The sequence below is a fragment of the Mytilus trossulus genome, chromosome 11 (genome assembly GCF_036588685.1).
Source record: "Mytilus trossulus isolate FHL-02 chromosome 11, PNRI_Mtr1.1.1.hap1, whole genome shotgun sequence".
In the NCBI taxonomy this organism is placed as follows: domain Eukaryota; kingdom Metazoa; phylum Mollusca; class Bivalvia; order Mytilida; family Mytilidae; genus Mytilus; species Mytilus trossulus.
The window spans coordinates 59,093,109-59,117,908 of NC_086383.1; the positions used below are offsets into that span (position 1 = coordinate 59,093,109).

A 24,800-nucleotide genomic window follows, 5' to 3' on the forward strand; every position below is an offset into this window, starting at 1 on the left:
GGGGTTTCTACCAGCAGTGGTACTAAACACTGTCTACTGGACAAATGGGGTTTCTTACGGGTAGTGGTACTAAACACTGTGTACTGGATAAATGGGGTTTCTACCAGCAGTGGTACTAAACACTGTCTACTGGACAAATGGTTTTTTTTACGGGTAATGGTACTAAACACTGTGTACTGGATAAATGAGGTTTCTTACGGGCAGTGTTACTAAACACTGTCTACTGGATAAATGGGGTTTCTTACAGGTAGTGGTACTAAGCACTGTCTACTGGATAATTGGGGTTTCTTACTCGGAGTGGTACTAAACACTGTATACTGGATAAATGGGGTTTCTAACAGGTAGTGGTACTAAACACTGTCTACTGGATAAATGAGGTTTCTTACGGGTAGTGGTACTTTACACTGTCTACTGAATAAATGGGGTTTCTTACGGGTAGTGGTACTAAAATCTGTGTTCCGGATAAATGGGGTTTCTTACGGGTAGTGTTACTAAACACTGTCTACTGGATAAATGGGGTTTCTTACAGGTAGTGGTACTAAACACTGTCTACTGTATAAATGGGGTTTCTTATGGGGAGTGTTACTAAACACTGTGTACTGGATAAATGGTGTTTTTACAAGTAGTGTTACTTAACACTGTGTACTGGATAAATGGGGTTTCTTATGTGCAGTGGTACTAAACACTGTGTACTGGATAAATGGGGTTATTACAAGTAGTGTTGCTTAACACTGTCTACTGGATAAATGGGGTTTCTTATGGGTAGTGGTACTAAACACTGTGTACTGGATAAATGGGGTTTCTTACCGGCAGTGTAACTAAAAACTGTCTACTGGATAAATGGGGTTTCTTACAGGTAGTGGTACTAAGCACTGTCTACTGGATAAATGGGGTTTCTTACTCGGAGTGGTACTAAACACTGTCTACTGGATAAATGGGGTTTCTTACTGCATGTACTGGGAGTGGTACTAAACACTGTGTACTGGATAAATGAGGTTTCTTACGGGTAGTGGTACTATACACTGTCTACTGAATAAATGGGGTTTCTTCTGGGTAGTGGTGCTAAAATTTGTGTACTGGATAAATGGGGTTTCTTACGGGTAGTGTTACTAAACACTGTCTACTGGATAAATGGGGTTTCTTACAGGTAGTGGTACTAAACACTGTTTACTGTATAAATGGGGTTTCTTATGGGGAGTCAGGTACTAAACACTGTCTACTGGATAAATGGGGTTTCTACCAGCAGTGGTACTAAACACAGTGTACTGGATAAATGGGGTTTCTTATGGGCAGTGGTTCTAAACACTGTGTACTGGATAAATGGGGTTTCTTTCAGGTAGTGGTACTAAACACTGTGTACTGGATAAATTGGGTTTCTTACGTGCAGTGGTACTAAACACTGTTAACTTGACAAATGGGGTTTCTTATGTGCAGTGGTACTAAACACTGTGTACTGGATAAATGGGGTTATTACAAGTAGTGTTACTTAACACTGTCTACCGGATAAATGGGGTTTCTTATGGGTAGTGGTACTAAACACTGTGTACTGGATAAATGGGGTTTCTTACAGGTAGTGGTACTAAACACTGTGTACTGGATAAATAGAGTGTCTTAAGGGTAGTGGTACTAAACACTGTCTACTGGATAAATGGGGTTTCTTACGTGTAGTGGTACTAAACACTGTGTACTGGATAAATGGGGTTTCTTACAGGTAGTGGTACTAAACACTGTGTACTGGATAAATGGGGTTTCTTACAGGTAGTGGTACTAAACACTGTGTACTGGATAAATGGGGTTTCTTACAGGTAGTGGTACTAAACACTGTTTACTGTATAAATGGGGTTTCTTATGGGGAGTCAGGTACTAAACACTGTCTACTGGATAAATGGGGTTTCTACCAGCAGTGGTACTAAACACAGTGTACTGGATAAATGGGGTTTCTTACAGACAGTGGTACTAAACACTGTGTACTGGATAAATTGAGTGTCTTACAGGTAGTGGTACTAAACACTGTCTCCTGGATAAATGGGGTTTCTTACTGCATGTACTGGTAGTGGTACATAACACTGTGTACTGGATAAATGGGGTTTCTTACTGGTAGTGTTACTAAACACTGTCTACTGGATAAATGGGGTTTCTTACAGGTAGTGGTACTAAACACTGTCTACTGGATAAGTGGGGTTTCTTACGGGGAATGGTACTAAACACTGTCTACTGGATAAATGGGGTTTCTTACAGGTAGTGGTACTAAACACTGTCTACTGTATAAATGGGGTTTCTTACGGGGAGTGGTACTAAACACTGTGTACTGGATAAATGGGGTTTCTTACGGGTAGTGTTACTAAACACTGTCTACTGGATAAATGGGGTTTCTACCAGCAGTGGTACTAACCACTGTCTACTGGATAAATGGGGTTTCTTACGGGTAGTGGTACTAAACACTGTGTACTGGATAAATGGGGTTTCTTACTGGTAGTGGTACTAAACACTGTCTACTGGATAAAAGGGGTTTCTTACTGGTAGTGGTACTAAACACTGTGTACTGGATAAATGGGGTTTCTTACGGGTAGTGGTACTTAAACTGTCTCCTTGGTAGATGATACAGTTGTATACCTTTACTAGCTGTGGTACGTAAACTGTCACTTTGGTAGATGATATTGTTGTATACCTTTACCAGCTGTGGTACTTACACTGTCTCCTTGGTAGATGATACAGTTATATACCTTTACCAGCTGTGGTACTTAAACTGTCTCATTGGTAGATGATATAGTTGAATACCTTTACCAGCAGTGTTACTTACACTTATCTCCTTGGTAGATGATACAGCTGTATACCTTAACCAGTGGTGGTACTTACACTGTCTCCTTGGTAGATGATACTGTTGTATACCTTTACCAGTGGTGGTACTTAAACTGTCTCCTTGGTAGATGATACTGTTGTATACCTTTACCAGCTGTGGTACTTAAACTGTCTCCTTGGTAGATGATACTGTTGTATACCTTTACCAGCTGTGGTACTTAAACTGTCTCCTTGGTAGATGATACTGTTGTATACCTTAACCAGCGGTGGTACTTAAACTGTCTCCTTGGTAGATGATACTGTTGTATACCTTTACCAGTGGTGGTACTTAAACTGTCTCCTTGGTAGATAGTAAGGGTTGTGAAGTGTATGATAAATCCAGTAGACAGTGTTAAGTATCCCTGCTTGTAAGGGTACATTCACTCAGTGTATCATTTACCCAATAGAACAAGGTCATCTTGGTAGATTGTTCAATTAAATACACTTGCTAGCAGTGGTTCTCTTGAATACTCTTACCAGCAGTGGTGTAAAACACTGTCTATTGGGTATAATATGATACACTTATATACCCTTACAAGCAATGGTGTAAAACACTAGTACTGTCGAATGGGTATATAATACACTTATATACCCTTATCAGCAGCATCATAATTTGCATGCTCCTGCCTATAATTGAAGAGGCCTTTTAGTGTTACCTTTTGCTGTCTGTTCTTCAGTTTGTCCTATTCTCTCTCACATTTTTGTTTCCTTACTGCTACTAAAATTTTGCTCATCTTAATTTTATTTAACCAAACCACAACTCCTAGACAGAGTTTAAAGTTGGGCAGTGAGTCATTTATCTTGCTACAGTTATGTCTGTTTGCAACTGGGAAAATCTATTTTTTTTTTTTTATTTCCCTTTTCTAACTTTAGTTCTCGTCCAAATTTTTATGAAACTCATTTACAATGTAAAAAACCAAAACTCCCAGAGTAATGCTTTACTTACTGCTTAGAGTTATGCCCCTTTATAACTTGCAAAATTGCAAACCATCTATACTATTACACGAGAAGGCCTCATTTTGTGTGTCGCTTCCCTTCCTCCCACAATTAATTAATCATCATGCCCTTGTGTCCTATAGGTACCATGCTTAGTCGCATTTGTCATCCATTTTTATGACTATTCAGTTTGGGTTATTTTGGGAGAAAAACGAAAATTAAGGCATCCGAATATCGCTCCGTCATCAAACCGACTTTCATGTCACATATGACTTCCGGTTTTAAGATTGAGAACCAATCATATGATAGATAACAAAAATAAAAAATGAACAAGCCAATCAAAGCGTTGTACATATCGTGGTTTTTATATCGTAAGAACATGACATGACTACCGGTTTAAACATTGATAACCAATCGTATGATAGATAACAAAATTGATAAATAAATAAGCCAATCAGAGCGTTGTCCATATCGTGGTTTTTTAGATCAAAAGAACCACTACTATTATTCCTCGGTTTTAACTTTTCATAAGTACTTATAATATATATAGAGACTCTCTATATAATATATCAGTGATCGCCATGGAGAAGAAACTTTATAGAATTAACAGTTAATAGAAAATTAAATACACTTTAATGTTTATAATAAAAACTTATGTTCAAAGTATACGGAAACGCGAAAATAATGGAATATATTAACAGAAAACAAAATAATAACGGACTTTGAAAAAAAAGAGAACTTAGAAATATTGTCCTGTCTCCAAGTACCTATATGACTTTTGATATCATTTCTTAAATTTTCCAGACATAATTTTTTTTTACAAAAATTCATACTTTCAACCAAGTTTAAAATGTCCGCAATTTCGCTTTTAAATGTAAGTCAAACAGGACTTCCTGTTTAAACTTGCACATAAATTTCATAAGAGTACTTGAGGACAGGTAAATAATTATTGCGTTGATTGAGACTCTCCAAATAATATAGCAGTGATCGTCTGGGAGAAGAAATTCATAGTTAATAGCAAATACACTTTATTTATAGTATACGCATGTTCATAGTATACAGAAATAATGGAATTTAACACAAAAAAATAATGGACTTTGGAAACAAGGGAGAGGTCTTAAACTGCTTCCAAGTACCTATGAATTTTAAAAAAAAATTTTATACCTTTTTTGAAATTATCCAGATATGAAATCTTTTACTGAAATTCTCCAGACACAAAATCTCAAAAGCTCTTAATGCCCGCGATTTTGCGGGTGTGTTCTAGTTACATTTAATCCTCAATCTAACTTAAATTTCCTTATCAAATTTTATGAAATGCATACACAATGTTAAGAACCAAGACTTGCATACAGAGTTCGAATTTGGGCTGTGAGTCACTTACAGTTCTAGAGTTATTACCTTTTTAACTTGCAAAATTGTAAATTTTATGAAACTCATACACAATGATAAAGAAGCAGTGTTCGCAGACACATTCATCTTTTATTCTTTGTCTCGCTTGACGGAATCAAAAAGCGAGACATAGGTATGCTGTTTCCAGCATCGGTGGCGGCGACAGCGGCGTCAACAATGTATTAGTTTGTGATTAGGTCTTGTTTATGGTGAACCACAAGTGGTAGGTCATTCATATTTGGTATACAGTTGTATTAGCATTAGCACATCTCATTGCCATGGAGATTATTTGGCCCTGTCTCCTCAGTCATGGTCTATTGACTTAGAAACTTTTGCTTGTTTTACATGTATTAGTTTGTAATTAGGTCAGTTTATGGTAAACCACTAGTGGTAGATCAATGATATTTGATATGCAGTTGTACACGCATTGGTATATCTCATTTGGCTCCGCCCCCTTAGTCATGGTCTATTGACTTTTGTATTTGTGATTAGGTCAGTTCAAGAGGAACCATTAGTGGCGAACCAATGTTAATTGGTATTCAGTAATATCAGCATTATCACCTCTCATTTCCCTGGAGAATATTTGGCCCCGTCCCTTCAGTCATGGTCTTTTGACTTTGAAACTTGCTTAGTTTATATGTATTAGTTTGTGATTAAATCTGTTTAAGATGAAATGTTTATGTTAAGTCAATGGTATTTGGTATGCAAATTTATGCAAATTTGTTAGTATTGTTTCCATGGAGTTTATATAGCTCCACCCCCTCTTCATGGTTTATTGACTTTGAAACTTATACATAGTTTACAAGTTAATGTTTGTGTTTAGGTTTGTTTAAATGAAACGAATTATAATAAGTCAAAAGATAGTTGGTATGCAGTTGTATTTAAATAGCCATTGGCACATCTCATTTACATGGATATTGCTCAGCCAAGTACCCCAGTCAGGGTTCATTGACTGTATATTTGCCTTACTTATGTTACATGTTAAGTATTGCTAATTGAATGTCAACATTTGCATAATCAAAATTACCAAAAAGCGAGACATATATATATATCTCTGCGATAACAGTTTATGTTGGCAGTTTCTACCTTGCTGTTATAGTTAATGAGATAATGGGCAAACACTTGAAAAATTAGCCAAATATTATTATTTCAGTGATATAATTACTATAAGATGTGTTCCAAAATTTTTGGCCAAATATACTTTTTTGAAGATCTAGTATATTTGGTCTTTTTTGCTGTTCGCATTTTTTTTCTTTTTATTGTTTTTTTTTGAGATAATATGTAAAAAAAAATTAAATTAGACAAAAATCAGCATGCAAGGTAAAAAAATACCTCACAGTGCAACTTTCTCCTTTTTCAGACAGTTATGTCAGAGAAATCCTCAAGTGTTCCTGCAGGACTGAAAATGGGAGGTATTTTCTTAATCATTATTTCATTAAGATTAGAATTAACATGTGTAAATATAATGAGCGGAGGATTCTGATATATTTGTAGGTCACCAGGTCAAATGAGAAGGTCAGCATTACATTCAATAGTCATTTCAATAGAAATCAGTTCATCAAAAGGGTGTTCCTATACTGGGGTTCATATTTACTTAATGCAATAGAAGGTCATGGACCAAAAATAGTAAAAGGTCCTTTATTCTTAGAAGGTAATTGAAAATTCAATTTAGTAAAAAAAAAAAAAAAATGCTTTCCCTTCCAAAGCACTCGTCATAATTTCATAAATTTTTTCTGAATTTTTCAAATAAACTCTTTCAGAAAAATGGTTCCCCTCTCCAATGCCAATACTATACGCTGTGTTTAATAACACTTTGAACCTTTTTATTTGTTCTGGATTCAACTGCTGCATAAGAACACACTGGCCTAACATGTCAGATAACATCTCGACTTTGTTTTCAAGATTCTTTTAAACACTGCATGATGTTGGCATAAGATAAATGCTGGGAGGTAGTTTCATGATTTTTAAGTTTTGTTTCCATCAAACTAGGGCACTTTGCCTTTAAGTGTGTTGGATAAACCAGTTTAATCATGAAAAGTAGGCGAAAGTGGATAAACCTTCCATTGGGGGCAAACATTTACGTTTTCTTTTTTCCCCTTCATAATTTTGGTCTCAGCTGGTATACCGTTGTCCGTCCATCCGTCTGTTCGTCGTCAACATGATGAACAATAACTTAAAAACGCTTTGAGCAGTTTTCATGAAACTTTGGTGAACTGTATATTATTATTATAATTTTATTATGCCACACCTACGATAGTAGAGGGGCATTATGTTTTCTGGTCTGTGCCTCTGTTCATTCGTCCGTTCATTCTTCCGTTCGTCCGTTCGTTCGTCCCGTTTAAGGTTAAAAGTTTTTGGTCGAGGTAGTTTTTGATGAAGTTGCAGTCCAATCAACCTGAAACTTAGAATATATGTTCCTTATGGTATGATCTTTCTAATTTTAATGTCAAGTTAGAGTTCTGAGAAATTTCACGGTCCACTGAACATAGAAAATGATAGTGCGAGTGGGGCGTCCGTGTACTGGGGACACATTCTTGTTTTTATAAATGTTAGATTTACGTTTCCAAATTATGGGGTTTTATTCATTAAAAAAGAAGGATTTACAGTTTTTGAACAATACCAGATTCCAAATAACAAAGTTGAAAAGTAACCAAAATTATGTTTAACAAAATCAACTTCAATGAAGTTCTGTTTTGGAATACATGTTATACTTAGGCCACACCAATTTGATTCCTTGTTCGACGGACCCGCCCGCACCTATTTTTTTCAAAACAGAATTTTTTAATTTTTTTTATATTCCCGCTTCCTGCATCTGGAAATGTAATCATGTCCATTTCCCGCACCGTTGTTTTTGTAAATATTATAAAAAGATATCAACATTTGTTTTAAAATCACAGTCTAACCTGTATATAACGACTTTAAACATAAAATCACCCCACCACAAGGTGTAAATATCTGAGAATATTTGCTTCAGCATGAAACCTATTTATCCAAAGAGGGAGGAGTGCTCCGATATAAATTTATAACAGTGCGGAAATACCTGTAAAGAACAAACAATTGGTTTCTTTCCCCTTACTTATATTCCCTATCAAAACATGTTCGCTGTTAGAATAAAGTACGAAGAACTTCTGAAGAATTTGCCTTCAACTGCAATTATATTGTATGCTGGCGAAACAAAACTATCTATAGCCACTGCATGTTTATGCACCTGTCCTGATTGATTCAGGGGCCTGTCGTTCAGCAGTTATCGTTTGTTGATGTTGTTCATAATTTGGTATTTTCCTGTTTGGATATATATATAAATTCGACCGTTGGTTTTCCTGTTCCAATTGTGTACTCTAATAATTTTGGGGTCCTTTATAGCTTGCTGTTTGGTCTGTATCAAAGCCCTGTGTAAAAGGCCGTACTTTGACCTGTGTTAGTTATTATCAGGTTGAGAACAACCCTCCCTCAGATAAGGGGTCATTTTATTGATGTAGAAAAGAAAACAGCAATACCAAGGATTTGTATAGTTTTTCTATACAAAACCTTTGAAAACTTAGAATTTTGTACTCGAAAAGAGGAGACTTGCATCATATTTTAAACCACTTTTTCTAAAAGAGGGGTCCACTTATTTTGAATAATATTAAACTGTTAAAGGAAATATATGTTTGCTCATTCATATGTGAATAAAATATTAAATAAGATATTAAATTTTTGAATGTCACATGGCTGTTGTCTGCCAATTTAAACTTCAGATTATAACAAAACATTTAAAAATTAGATACAGTAAATGCATGAAATACAGGCACACCAAAGAATTGATATATGTGTATACTTAATTGGATGAAGTAAAGTGGTGATATTCTTCTTTATAAAAAAATCTTCATGAACAAAAATCATTGCAGGTGATATGGTTCCAACTGAGATCAAATTAATGGCCGACAAAAGATCAATTGATTTGTACCTCAAACTACTTCAGTCAGGCTATGAATTAAAGAGAGATATACGTTTAGTAGTTGTTGGGAAAAAAGGTGCTGGAAAGACATCATTGATTAGAAGATTGTTTGGTGAAGAAATTACAGATGTTACCAGTACAAATGGAATAGAAATTCATAAAATTAAATGCAAAGCAATGTCTGATGATGGCATATGGAATAAACAAGAAGGTATGGTATTGCTAATTAACAAAAATTGTGTGTCCTTATCTGGTACACTTATCATACTGGTCTGATGGTATAATCTTTCATATATCTGTTGGTATCAAGTTCTGTAAAGTCTTGTTTTGAGGTGAATCATCGGTACATATTTCCTTGGTAAGAATGTTCTTATACTTTACCAAAATGAAGATTTTACTATGGTTTTTCTAAATGATGATAAAAAGTATTGACCACCGGGGCACTAAAGGCTCTATGTGAGCTGATGTTATCACTTAAAGTCCGTCCGTCATCCACATCTGTCGTCGTCTTATGTCATCTTAAACTATTTCAAAAATCTTCTCCTCTGAAACTACTGGACCAAATAGCTTCAAACTTAAACTGAATTTTCTTTAGGGTATCTAGTTTATAAGGTATATCCCAAATGGAAATTAATGCTCAAATGCTATAAGGACAAATATGACAGATACAAAACATTTAAATGGCATTTTTGAACCACTCATTAATATAAATTGAAAAACAAAAATAATCATTGGACAAAGATTTAAGCAAAAAATAGCAAGTAAGCGATTCAGGCTCTTTGGAGTTTCTTGTATTATGACAAATGTCGCTAAATATTGACGAAGTTTGCTAATATTGTTCATTAAAAAAAAATGTTGAAAACAACGAAATCTAGGAGGTTACGAGTTCTGAAGAAAAAAAATATAAGAAGATATGTTTTTTTGTCGAGCCTTCGACTTTAGTTGAAAAAGAGAGACTAAGTGATCCTACATTCTGTTGTCGGCGTCGGCAGCCTCCACAAATATTCACTCTGTGGTTAAAGTTTTTGAAATTTTAATAACTTTCTTAAACTATACTGGATTTCTACCAAACTTGGGCAGAAGCTTGTTTATGATCATAAGATAGTATCCAGAAGTAAATTTTGTAAAACTAATTTCCATTTTTTCAATATTTTACTTGTAAATGGACTTAGTTTTTCTGCAGGGAAACTTTACATTCACTCTGTGGTTAAAGTTTTTAAAATTTTAATAACTTTCTTAAACTATCCTGGGTTTTTACCAAACTTGGACAGAAGCTTATTTATGATCATAAGATAGTATCCTTAAGTAAATTTGGTAAAAAAATAAAACCATTTTTTCCATATTTTACATTTGAATGGACTTAGATTTTCTTCCAGTTAACATTACATACATGTAAAGTCTGCAGTTAAAGTTTTTAAAGCATTTATTAGATTCATACACTATGCTGGATTTTTACCAAACTTGGACAGAAGCTTCTTACAATCAAAAGATTGTATTAAGAGGAATAGTTTTATTGATTTTTTGAGCCTGCCATTTACAGCAAAAGTAGGCCAGACACTCGGTTCCGCGGAACCCTTACAATTTTTTTACTCAAGGAGTTATCTTCCCTTCAATGGACTAGGAGTATGCCCGGTAAGACACCTGTTTGGCCACAAAATATAGGGTGTTTACAAAGTGAATCAATGTATAGACACTTAAGTGCTTAGATATGTTAAGAATCTTTCATTTGATGTACTTTGAATGTTAAGCCGAAATTAGCCCTTAACAGACCTTCTTCTGTGATTCTTTGACTCATACCAGTGATACCACATATTTTTTTATATCTATATAGTAGTTTGGCAACTAGTATTACATGTATGAGTGATTTTGAACCAATCAGCAATTTTCAATGTTACGTTTTCTGTTAAGTTAGTTTGAAAGATCTTCATGTGATAGATCAATGATAGTGTGTTTGAAGTCGCATTACTATCAGCTGAGTTTGACGACTGTTTTGAAGCCCTGCCTCTGTGTCATCAGCCAGTCACTTGTAATTAATTAGCAGCTTTGAATTTAAAGTTTTCTGTTTAAAATTAGTTTGAAAACAATGTTTAATAGGAATAAGTTCTGATAGACAATGTTAATTTCTATAAATATGCATTATTAACTTAATTTACTCTAGTGTCCAGCAACTTTAAAATAGATAACAATGTTGCTGTTATTCGAGTTTGTTGTTGTAGAATAGATTTCTTTAATTTATAATTTGTGAGTACTGTTAGTCAAAATATAATTCATGTTTAACTATTGATATTTGAATCTTTTTAACGAGAATGAAAGAGGTGCGAAGTTTAAAGTACATTTTATGTTCTCTAAAACCATTTAGTTTTCTATGTCGTGTTTTGTCTACAGTTGTTTTTCCTTCGGCTGTTGTCATTTTGTTTTTTAAGTATGAAGTTGATATCTTTCGTCATGTATAATGTTTTTTTTGATACCTTTATCTTAAAAATTTTCTCATTTCTTTTTAGTATATATTTTACACAACATATTAGACAAAAACAAATATTGTTATTTTTTAATCATAGAAAACTATGAAGATACTCAAACCCAAGCAAGACTTTTAAAACAGTACGTAGGAAAACTTCAGGACAAAAGACCAATAGAATCCCACAGAGACTTTAAAGACAACACATCAGTAACATCTGTTGATGAATCAAAGAAATCAGAGACTGCATCCAAGCTGATAATAAAACCTCCAGAAGCAGCTGAACCTCAATCAGAACCTCAAGTAACTCCCCAGCAGCCCTCTGAACAAGCAACAAGGGATTTCGAAACTATGATTACCGCTAAATCTAAAGTTGATGTAAATGACAAAGAGGAATATGCCACATTTTTGTTGTGGGATTTTGCGGGAGATGAAGAATTTTACCACACTCATCAAACCTTTCTGTCCCAAGATGCAATGTATCTTGTTGTTACAAAACTTAATGAAGCTGATGATCATAATGCACAAGGTAATATTTTTATTGATAAACAAGTATGTTAAACAAGTGTTCTTTTTTTTATTGATTTTGAAGTTTGTTCTCAAACAGACTGAATAAATAATCCTTGGCATAGATTACCTTAGGTGTATTTGGCAAAACTTTTAGGAATGTTGGTCCTTAATGCTCTTCAACTTCGAACTTTATTTTGGCCTTTTAAACTTTTTTGAATTCGAGCGTCACTGATGAGTCTTTTGTAGACGAAACGCACGTCTGGCGTAAATACAAAGTTTAGTTCTGGTATCTATGATGAGTTTATTCACTTGTAATTTTAGATGTTGTTGATTGTAATCTTTGCAAAATTGATTTTATCTTTTTAAAGCTTTTATAAAGTTTCAAAATGGTTGATTGTAGTACATAAATACAGTCCGCCAAAAGTAAAGCACCAACTTAATATAAATCCCAATATTTTTTAACTATTGCAAAAAAATATGTATGTTTTGTGTTAAGAATTGCCTATAACATACACTTAGAAACACTAATGCAATTAGTTTGTAACGATAATTTTCATTGGACGTTGATAAATATTTTGTGGGTTAGATTCCTTGTTCTACCAGTCCGTTACTAAGAAAGCCACCATTTTGAATTCCAATTTTTTTGGGATATGTAATTTCTAAAAAAATAAACAAGATATTCACATTTTGAGCCTCACTATCTTCTTTTTGTCTATATTGAAACCTTTCTGATTGTACGAAAAGTAAAAAATACGTTTAGTATTCATGTTTGACATCCAAAGTAAACACATGACATCACATTGTTTAGATGCTAAGGACAATGCAACAGTTTCGCGGACTTTTTCATTTATGCCATTTTTAAGCCAAAATATTTATTAAATGACATTTATTTTAATATGTGGCATAAGCATGAAGATAACTGTATTGTATTTTAAGCTTGGTCTTCGTAAAACTTGATTTAACTGTCGCAAATATAAGAAAATTCACTACGACCAAGAAAATTTAACCCCAATAAACACGCCATGCAACTTTTTATGCCCCACCTACGATAGTAGAGGGGCATTATGTTTTCTGGTCTGTGCCTCTGTTTGTTCGTCCCGTTTCAGGTTTAAGTTTTTGGTCAAGGTAGTTTTTGATGAAGTTGAAGTCCAATCAACTTTAAACTTAGTATACATATGCCCTATGATATGATCTTTCTAATTTAAATGCCAAATTAGAGTTTTGACCCCAATTGAACGGTTTACTGAACATTGAAAATGATAGTGCAAACTTCAGATTAAAGTTTTTGGTCAAGGTAGTTTTTGATAAAGAAGAAGTCCAATCAACTTGAAACTTGGTGTACATGTTCCCTTTGATAACATCATTCTAATTTTAATGCCAAATTAGGGAATTTATTCTAATTTCACGATCCACTAAACATGGAAAATGATAGTACAAGTGGAGCATCCGTGTACTGTGGACACATTCTTGTTATTAAAGGTCATCTGCACGTTTTCGAATACACTGTTTCGATGCCTTGAAATCATCTTCTTACTGTCTCACGTAAAGGTGAAATTTGACATTCACCAAGTCACTGTGCCATATTGCAAGGCGTAAATTATATGTAGTTGAACATTGACAAGCAATTGACATGTCAAATGCCGGTAGGAGCACTAGAGGCATAGGTAACCATTTCAATGTTAATCACACCATCATGATCATATTTTAACATCATGTTGACACGCGAAATGTAAATGTTAAACCAAGGTCCGGAAGACTCTGCCTAGCTATCGATTGTGATGTCAGACTGCTTATTGGAGGTGCTTAAACCAACCCATTCACTCCTGCCCCAAAGCTTAGATACCAATGGACTCAAGGTGGTTGTGTAAGAATAAATAGGTCTGTCGTCTTCATAAAGGCTACCTATATATAAGAGCATGTCGTGTTGTCGAGAGACCTGCACTAACAGCCAGGCACCGTATACTCAGGTTTTAAAGGGCTTATAACCATAAAGGCTTGAACATGAGAAGCTAACAAAATATCTTGGTCATATGAGAGTCGGTTTCTGAAACAACAAAAAGACGGCAGAATACGAGTTTGGCTGTGAAAAAAAACTTCGTAGGACCAAAACAACATTTGCCTAATGCCTGCATACGTTGCCAGTGATGTTACAGCATAGGGTTTCTTCTCATACTGTTGTAACGTGGGTATGCATATTCTGAAGAGTAGCATGAACGGACAGACATACAGGAATTTCGGTGCTTAGAAACATTGCAGTCCCTCATTTTGATAATCCTCCACTTGCGTCAAGACCCTTGTACATATACGACAATACTAAACCACACAGGGCAAGGATTGTAACCGAGTACAAAGAGCAAGAAGCCGTTGACACTACTAAAAAGTATCTTTTAGCCTTCCATGTCTTCAGGTATAAACCCTATCAAACATGTCTGGGAAGCTATTGGCAGAACTCTCAAAATCTGTATTGTTGCTGAATTTATTTAATTTGCTCAACTAAAGTTCAGAAGGCTTGTACAGAGTGTGAGATGCCAAGCTATGGTTCTGTACCGTAAAGGGAGATGATTACACATCAAATGGACTCAAATGTTGACATTTAATTTCCCGAATATACCAAAGATTTTTTGTAGAGACTTTTATTGATAGTGGGTGATAAATTGTTGTAAACAAATTAAATGACAGTGAAACTTAAATTCCATTTCTGATTTGTGTAATTTTCAATTTTTTTTATATACTGTTAGCAATACTGCTACATAAATATTTTTTGATTTTTCGAGGATAATCTGATTTTTTTAAGTGAAAAAATCCCTGCATTAGAAATAGGTGGTGCTTAACTTTTTGCGGACTGTATGTTTTAAAAGAGAAAAATGTATGTTTTTCATCCGTTTGAGACTTTTCTTCTACTTTAGAATGGACCTTTATCGTTCAAATTCAAACTACTGGATAATGTTTTAATCTTTGTTACAAGATGATATTTATTGTTTTTAAATGAAGGTGACGTGAGAAAATAATGTATACATTGTACTGTGCAAGTTTATATAAAACAATATTTTGTCAAGAGGATGTCATATAAAAAATAGACTCTAGGAAAGTTGAACCCGTTGAAATTTCCTCATTGAAAATTTAACCCTGGGTCACAATCCCAAATTGAAAACTAAAAAGGATCAATTTTCCAAAGCAGGAAATTGCTCCACTCCCAGGAAAATTGAACCCCTGCATTATTTCCCCTGTTTTATTCAAATGAATGTGTACATCACGTTAAGTTTTTATACAAAAGTGTTTATAGCTCTGGAAAATCTAAAGATGGGGCTCAATTTTCCATATGGCAAGTGGGATAAAACTGACAGCTTGAATGACAAAAATGATAAAGGCAATACAGCAGAGTTTTCAACTGAAAACCCCAAAAGTATCGTACAGTTTTCAATTATTAACTATGAATGAAATAAATTCAACAGCAAAAGTACAGAAAAGATCAATAAAACTGAGAATGGAAATAGGGAATGTGTCACAGAGACAACAACCCTACCATAGAATAGACAACAGCAAAAGTTCACCAATAGGTCATTAATGCAGTAAGCAATTCCCGCACCCCGAGGCGTCCTTCAGCTTGCCCCCAAATAAATACATATTGTACCTTTTTCTGGTTTTATACGACCGCAAAAATTTTAAAAAAGTTGGTCGTATATTGCTATAACGTTGTCGTCGTCGTCCGAAGACATTTGGTTTTCGCACTATAACTTTAGTATAAGTTAATAGCAATCTATGAAATTCAAACACAAGAGATATGACCATTAAAGAAAGGTTGGGATTGATTTTGGGAGTTTTGGTCCCAACAGTTTAGGATTAGGAAATAGGGGCCAAAAAGGGCCCAAATAAGCATGGTTTTCTCACAATAACTTTAGTATATGTGGACAGAAATCTATGAAATTTTAACATAAGCTTTATGATCACAAAAGAAAGTTTGGGATTGATTTTGGGAGTTTTTCTCCTAACAGTTTATGAATAAGGGGCCAAAAAAGGTCCCAAATAAGCATTTTTCATGTTTTTTGCACAATAACTTTAGTATAAGTAAATAGAAATCTACGAAATTTTAACACAAGGTTTCTGAATACAAAAGGAAGGTTGGGATTGATTTTGGGAGTTTTGGTCCGAACAGTTTAGGAATTAGGGGCCAAAAGGGGCCAAAATTAAACTTTGTTTGATTTCATCAAAAAATGAATTATTGGGGTTCTATAATATGTCAAATCTAACCGTGTATTTAGAATCTTAATTTTTGGTCCTGTTTTCAAATTGGTCTACATTAAGTTCCAAAGGGTCCAAAATTAAACTTTTTAAACAAAACTTGAATATATGGGGTTCTTCAATATGCTGAATCTAACCATTTATTTATATTTTTTACCGGTTATCAAATTGGTCCACATTGAGGTCTTAAGGGTCTAAAATTGAACATTATTTGAATTCTTGGGGTTCTATGATATATGCTGAATCTAACCATGCATTTAGATTTTGGATATTGGACCATAATCATGATAATACACTGTAATAGGTAAATGTCATATTTAAAATTTTTAAGTTTTTAAGTGTAAGTTCTTAGACCGCATTCATTCTGTGTCAGAAACCTATGTTGTGTCAACTATTTAATCACAATCCAAATTCAGAGCTGTATCAAGCTTAAATGTTGTGTTCATACTTGCCCCAACTGTTCAGAGTTCCACCTCTCCGGTCGTATAAAGCTGCGCCCTGCAGGGCATCTGGTTCAAATATAAATTGAATACATTTAAGCAAATGTGATAATATCATTTAGTTTAATTTATTATTTATCATATTAATATATTTGTCTTAACCCTGATTAACAACTTTGATTATAAACAACAGTATGCATTTTGAATTGAATATCACATATCTGAAAGAGCGAATCAAGAGTTAGATTTCCATTACTCTATTGTAAGTTACATTTCTGTAAACATTGACAATGCAATTTCCCATAGGAACTTTTTTTACGGCTAAAACTCTACCACTTTTACTATGAAGTTTTAAAAACAATCATATCCTAGTATTGAAAGTTTATATGCACACATGTTTTTTTCAAAGGTCAAAATATAGGTCTGTGCGGCATATTTTCAATGTGTTTATGCTCTGAACTTCTCAGAGTTTAAGCTAACACTAATTTTCTTAGCTACCCCTACCGTAAATGTAAACTTAAGGTTATCACAGATTTCAATATCAACAATATACACATGTGTATTTTCTGGTAACAGTCCCAAGTTATGTCTCTGTGAGATGCAACACAGAGAGCATAACTGGGAACAAGTATGTAAACAAATTAATTTTCTATGAATATTTTAGATCTCCACCAAAAGAGGAGTGGTTTGAGAAACAGCTGTATTTACATTTAGTGCAACCTACATGTAACAATATATTTAAATATCACATGCATTTTAAATTTATAATTTGATTTTAATAAATGGTGATCATGAATATAATGCATGTCTGGCAGGGATCATATTATTGATTTCAAGATTTCCACTATCAGATAATGTCTATAAACTTACTAAGAGTTTTGGTTAAGTAGTGTAATGGAATTATTGAAATTTCTTACTGTCAGGGACCTTATGAAAATTGTTTAACATGTTAAAATCTCATCTAAACTAGATTGTCGTTAATATATAAAACTGTATATTTCACTACATCAACAAAGAAAGACAATGGTGTCAAACATAAAATAGTGCAAAATAAAGTATTAGTAAATTTAGTTGACCAGAAGTTAAACTTAACCTGATTCAGGTGTTAATATTAAGTTTTAGAAATTACCACTCTTCAAACGCGAAAGCGTTTTTTTAATTTCTCAATTATTCTGGTTGGAGTTTACAACTTAATGCCTTTAAAAAGATCATGATAGCAGAGCAGTTTTTAAACAATACACAAATAAAATGTTTCATTAAATACCAATATACTTAAGTACCGGCTGTTAACATGCTTGGATTGTTGTCTTATTTCCATTCCTATCATATCTTGTTATGTGAGCACGACACATTGTATAGTCTGTTTGTCAAGAGATTCACCTATATATTCCTCTTACACAAAATTTTTTTAGAAATTGTTTAAAGCAACACCTAAGCTGATAATTATAATATATTACAGTCATTCCTTGAATAAAATTGCAATATTTTGTATTAGCCAGAATCAGATATAGTAAGAATTTAACATGAAGATCATATTTTTTGACACATCAAACACTTATTGAGGATCACTGAAATTTTCAGTTACATGTTTTATATATCTATTTAAGTCTCTGGAAAATAGTTTATATTAATAACAAACTGTTTCAACTGTTCAATTGTAGATTTACTTTTATTTTGTCATAGATAGTTTGTGCAGATTCAATTTCCAACTGCCTAATATTATCTATATTTCAAGTAACATTGGAAAAACTTTCACAATGAGAAATAACCAACATATATCTGTACCAAACACTTACTCGTACTCTAAATAGTGTACCTATGCTTGAGTTGAATTGTGTAGATTTCAGGTTGTTATTTCTTGGACACATTCACCATGTCTAATCATACGTATTACAATGCATGGTGTCTTGTTTAATCAATATATAACAAAAATAAAATCCTTTTTTTCTGGTTTTTGTGTCACTTTGAGTCAAAAAGCAGGACTAAGGAATTCTGTTTCTGACGTAGGCACATCTCATTTCCAATGAGCTTTTCTCATCACTTGGAGTAAGGCGGTGTAAACTTTTTACATTTTGAACTTCTTTTAGAGAACCACTGAATGGAATCAAACCAAACATAGCATGAATGTTCCTTATGAGGTGATAACCAAACATAGCATAAATGTTCCTTATGAGCCATCATCCAAAATGGCCACCAGCAGGGGACTTACTTTAACATAGGACCCTATGGGAAATACATACAAATGACTTCTTTTAGAAAATAATGGTATTGAAACTCATTATTTCAATGAAGATAACTTGGTCCAAACCCCTTCAGTCATGGTCTATTGACTTTGAAGTTTTCTATAGCTTACATGTTGAAGTTTCTGATGAATTGGTTTACGGGGGATCACATAATGTATGGTAAGTCTATGGTATTTGACTTGTTATTATATAAGCGTCTGCACATCTCATTTCTGTGGAGATTTTTTACTACAACCCCTATGCGTTGTTTATTGACTTTATTGACTTAGCAATATTTTCATAACTTAAGTTTATGATTATATTGTGACTGAAACAAGTACTTTTAAGTTAATGATATTAAGTATGCATTTTCCTAAGCATTGGCATATATCATTTCTTTAAAGATTCATGCATTATCTTATGCATTTGTTGTAATATCATAGTTATACATAGGCAAAACATATGTATGTGTACACATTTATTCAACATCTTCGATCTAAGATCACTAATGAGATTTGTGAACCATGCAAAACTATCAGGGTTTATCACTAATATATGGTGTTAGATTATAAATTAATATGCTGAATCTGGGAGTATAATAGGCTGAATATGCTCTTCAAATACCACAAAAATACCTTTTTCACGTAATTTTCAACATAAAGAAAAGCATATGTTTATCATATGATTCATAAAAAACATATGTTTTTTCATAAGATTTTCAACAGCTGTTTTTCATATGTTTTTCATAAGATTTATGAAACATATGTTTTTCATATGAATATGTTTTTCATATGTTTCAAAACATACAGAAAACATTTGTTTTAAAACATATGATTATCATATGTTGAACCAAACATTTGAAAAACATAAAAATCATATGTTTTTCATATGTTTTATAAAACATATGAAAATCATATGTTGCAATTTTTCCTGTGTACAGTACGTACCATGATGTGTAATATTTGCGAGTGATAAGGGAAAAGATGTATATCATGCCATGTCTTCAGCTGCTGTTAAATTTATTACTTATATTTGTGTCTTCTGAATCAATTTACGATTTGTATACAATTGATATCCAAAAACTTCCGTTGTCATAATTAGAAGGAACTTTTAATAAATTATTATATACAATAGTTGTTCTTTGACTTTGTAGCCTTATTCAGACTATGGATTAACTCAATACATTGCTACAGTAGACTGGAAGAGAGAAAAAATACATCTGAGAAGAAACCGTTGGGTGATAATGATCCTCCAGTAGTTATTGTTGGCACATGGAAAGATGCTGTGACCTCAGAAACAGACACGGTATTCCATGTTTACACATTATTAAATATTTAGACACTGCTATCGTTTGTTCTGGTTTTTAAGGAATTAATTTATTATTGTGGAATTACTAGTATACCAATATAAGAGTTTTTTTGTATTTTCTTACGGGTACAATAATAAATTTTGTATGAAGTGTGGAATTAATTTATTTAATGATCCGTTCTGCCAACCAAGATGACTTACAGGGTTGAAGGAAGAAAAAAAGAGGAAATGCAAGTTTTGCCTATAATTTTGAAAACCTATTTTAAAAAAATCTGACAGTGGTAAAATGTTCAAAATGTACCCCAAGCTCATCTGTCAGATGGCATTGTGTAGAAGGTATTGTCCTTTGATGAACATTTTTGTTATTATTTTAATTTTCTTTAATATTATTTCCATACTTATAACAGATAAATAGAAACGTTTAAAATAGACAGCAGGGTGAGATCATGTCAACATGGCTGAAATCTACAGTTGACTTCTTACTTTAAAGACTAATAAACCTTTTTAATGTGTTTGTTAATGCTTTAGTAGTTTTGATTTAAACACCTAATATATATATCAAAGAAATATAATGCCCTTTTTGTACGTAATTATACAAATATTTGTGTTTACCCATATGTTATATCGTTTAACTGTCATTCTGTTAATCCTTGTGTATACGTGTTTTCTCAGCGTGAAGCAAATAAAACAAATTTAAAAAAGATATAATATGAAATGATGGACACTTGTATTATTATTATAACATACAGATGCAACATCTGTGTTTCAATATGTGAAAAGATTATTTAATGTTACATGTTTTGTTTTTAATTAGAAAAAGATTGAGATTGCATGCCGAGAAAACCTGTTAAAGTACACCAATGAACTGGCAGATGATGAACGTGGTCATGTAAGGTGTGAATACTTGATTTCCAATAAAGACGATGAATGCATTGTATTTCAGCAGATACGACAGAACATTCTAAACTTAGCTAGAGGAATGAGAACCTGGAACATAAAATATCCGTTAAAATTCATTCAACTGGAACAACGACTTCAAAAAAAGAAAGAAGAGTTACCAATCATTTCCTATCATGAAATTAAGGACATTTCAACTGATATACCAATGCCATTAAGTGAGGAAGAATTGATATTATTTCTAGAATTTCACCATGAACTCAGAGCTTTAGTTTATTTTAAGGATCTATCCGAATATATCATTTTAGATACACAATGGTTGTCTGATGCTTTTAGATGTATAGTAACAGCACAGAAATTTCTAATTAATATCAGAAATCAAAAACCATGGAACGATTTTTTTCAACTAGGCAAATTAAATAATGCAGTTTTAGAAGATATATTTAAAAATGAAACAACAATTGTGTATGAACATAAAGACTTTATCTTGAAAGTTATGGAGAAATTTGATATAATTATACATCCAAACAAATCAGTGGGTGCTGATGAAAACCATTGTTACTATGTACCCTGTATGATTAAAGAAGAATGCAAGTGTGACATATACGAAATGTTTAATGTGCCAGAAGATGCCCATCACAGGTCCACTTGGTTGTGTTTTAAATTCAGGTTTCTACCACCACATCTTAAGAATCATTTGATTGCTTCACTAAGCCGGAGGTATTCTATAGCACAAGTGGGTATATCAAATCAGAAGAAAATGCAGATTGCTATTTTCCGGAACATTGTGGTATTTGAGTTACAGAAGACGAAATTGAGAAAATTGCTTGTTACGACATGTCCAAATGCAATTCAGATACAAGTTTTAGAATTTGGGAAAGGTATTGAAAGAGGGTTGTTAAAGGACATCGCTGACTTTGTTGAGATGGAATTAGAAAAGATAATTCATACAAGATTTAACATGTCAAATGTAAAATTTGAAAAAAAGTGGGAATGTGGTCTTACAAAACCAGAGTTTGTTACAGGTATCAATGACTTTGGTGTAGAGCAGATGACAGAATACTACTGTGAAACATGCATAAAAACCCACAAGTTCATGGATGAATGGTCAGGTTTAGAATCGAAATCTTTATGCGTAAGTGAACAATTTTAATCTATATTAAAAAAAATGTTTGCAATTATCTGGTCTTGTTAGATAATCTTTCAAAGTGAGACATATGTATGAAACATAAATTTGAGGGGAAAAAAAGTGTAGAGTTACATGTAGATTGAAGTCAGAAATAAACGATAAGAATTTAGCAAGTATTGCTGAACAACTTTGATATGTCAATAAAGGACACACAATGCCACTGCCTAAAGAAAAACAAAACACTAACCAACAAAAAACTAATGATTGAGCAGTATTACATTGTGACCGATTTTTGTGTGCCAGAGGAATAAGGCATCCATGATTTTAAGATTTTCAATTATATATTCATTGAAAACATCGGTCGACAGTGAAATAACGGATGTATTTAACTACCGTTATTATTATCTGTATATATCATTTCAGTTGCTTAAGTGTTTTGAAGATGCTCAACACTCAAATCCTCATCTAGAAACGTCCAGTAAAAAGTCAACATTTTCCACGAAGGTAACACGCTATGATTTATTTCATATTTTTACAAACCTATCAGTGATTTATGTTGCATTACATTAATAAATATAAAGATTAATTGCAATTAAGAACAAATAATCACTCTTCAAATCTTCAAACACCTAACATGTTAAATCATTCTTTTGAGACAGAGCTCTTGACCTTGATCAATTATGTCTACTTATAATATTAGAATGGTACTGCATTCAGTACATGCTTTGATTTCAAGAAAGATCGCTGACAAAAAACCCTAAAAGGTTGCTTGGTATGTTGTCACAGTTCCTTTACTTCTGGATATACAATTTTACATTAAAAAGTAAGTAGACATTCGTCAGTCTTAATTCTACTTCGTATAAGTTATCTCCCTGTTATGCCAGCTAAATTTTACAATCATAACAATGAAAGCCATTGTAGGGATGATGTGCTGCCAATAACCGATAAATGTATCCACATAGCACCATTACGATCCTTATATGACAGTTGTATTTTAAAAGACAAATGTATCTACTAGCTATTGAGCATTATTTAATTTATTTTTCTGCATCTAGTCACCTAAAAATATATTGTCTGATTGGTTGTCAGGGGAAATTTTCGAAAGTTCAAAAACAATTAAAAAAGTTATAATTAAATATTTCTTGGAAAAGCAAACTAAACATTTTTACAGATTGAGGACTAATAGCACTATAGATAACACACACAAAAAATGATTTTTTTTTTTAAAGTTATGCATTTTTGAGATCCTCTGGTAAAGTACTTTTAGTAAAAAAAAATGCTGTTATGCATAGATGCCAACCATTACGATTTTTCCGTAGTTTTTCCGATTTTGCGATAAAAACTACGCTATTACGGTCAAAGTCGAAAAGTTACGGATTCCCAATCCTCGCCGTTCAATTTTGTAAAACGCGGATTTTTATCATTACTGTTCCGTCCTGGTCCAGTATTTAGAAAAGCCCAATGTAATGTTTCCGGTTTCTCTGGAGTTATCGACCTATCGTTGGGAACTAACTGACTTCCGAAGACGCAAACTTGCATTTTATGTAGTAGCTTTCCCCCTTTCTCTACTTCTCCTTGACAAAACGAAAATGTATGAGTCGAAAACATCTGAACAATTAATGAATGGAATACATACTACAGACAACATGTTAAACAACAAATTTTAGTGCAAATCATTTTGCAACCACTCGTCAGTAATTTTTATTGGTAAATGCAAGTTTATGAATGATTACTGAAAAGTTTTCAAAAATACGGAAAATTTGATAGTTTGTTACTGACTGTGTCAAAAGGGTTGGCATCTATGTGTTATGACTTGTTAGCAAGGTATTTCACTTGACCCATACATTTCATTTTTTGTACTGTGTATTTTTAATGTTATTAAATCAAGCTGTAGCTTAAATATATGAAAAAAATAGAATTTGAAGGGAGATGATGCATCAAATATTTTTGCTTTCTATGTTTTCAAGACAGAAAAGTCAACTCACTCACACCCAAACATAAAAAGATGCACTCAACGTTCTCATTTCTGAAAAAGAATTGCCCTTTTTTAGGAATTAAAAAAAAATGTCGCCTGGTCCAGAGATACAAATAAATGATTTAAATAGATCAGTCTATTATTTTTCAGTGGATTTTTTTTGTCAATAGAATTTATGCATATCACTGGCAGACCTATTTGGAAAATCACCGCGATTTTTGTAAAATATTCGGTGTTTTTTGGCCAATCTCCGCGGAACGGATAATAAATAGAGGTTCATCGTAGATTTTCCGTTTTACAGAATATTTTGCGGTTCTCCGGAGATTTTCCGTGTCTCAGGGAATTATCCGTTTGTCCGATAAAACGGGTGTGTATTGAGTCATTGATAGAACCAGTGATGCGTGAGCGACGGTTATTAAAAGGTCGGTTGTATAATCCGTTATGCGTGAGCGACGTTCAATCATTAATTGATCGTTGTATTATCCGTTAAGTGTGAGGGACGGTTGTATTGAGGTACAGATT

At 33.3% G+C, this 24,800-nt stretch overlaps 1 protein-coding gene across 1 annotated transcript in view; it reads left to right on the forward strand.

Moving 5' to 3' along the window:
- LOC134691355 (uncharacterized) overlaps nucleotides 1–24,800 on the forward strand; it is a 244,754-nt gene that overhangs the window by 181,379 nt on the left and 38,575 nt on the right. The window contains exons 13-18 of the mRNA XM_063551839.1: nucleotides 6,524–6,575; nucleotides 9,051–9,311; nucleotides 11,659–12,087; nucleotides 20,123–20,274; nucleotides 21,092–22,309; nucleotides 22,727–22,807. Coding sequence (XP_063407909.1) covers nucleotides 6,524–6,575; nucleotides 9,051–9,311; nucleotides 11,659–12,087; nucleotides 20,123–20,274; nucleotides 21,092–22,309; nucleotides 22,727–22,807 — 2,193 coding nt within the window. The remainder of the gene's footprint in view (nucleotides 1–6,523; nucleotides 6,576–9,050; nucleotides 9,312–11,658; nucleotides 12,088–20,122; nucleotides 20,275–21,091; nucleotides 22,310–22,726; nucleotides 22,808–24,800) is intronic.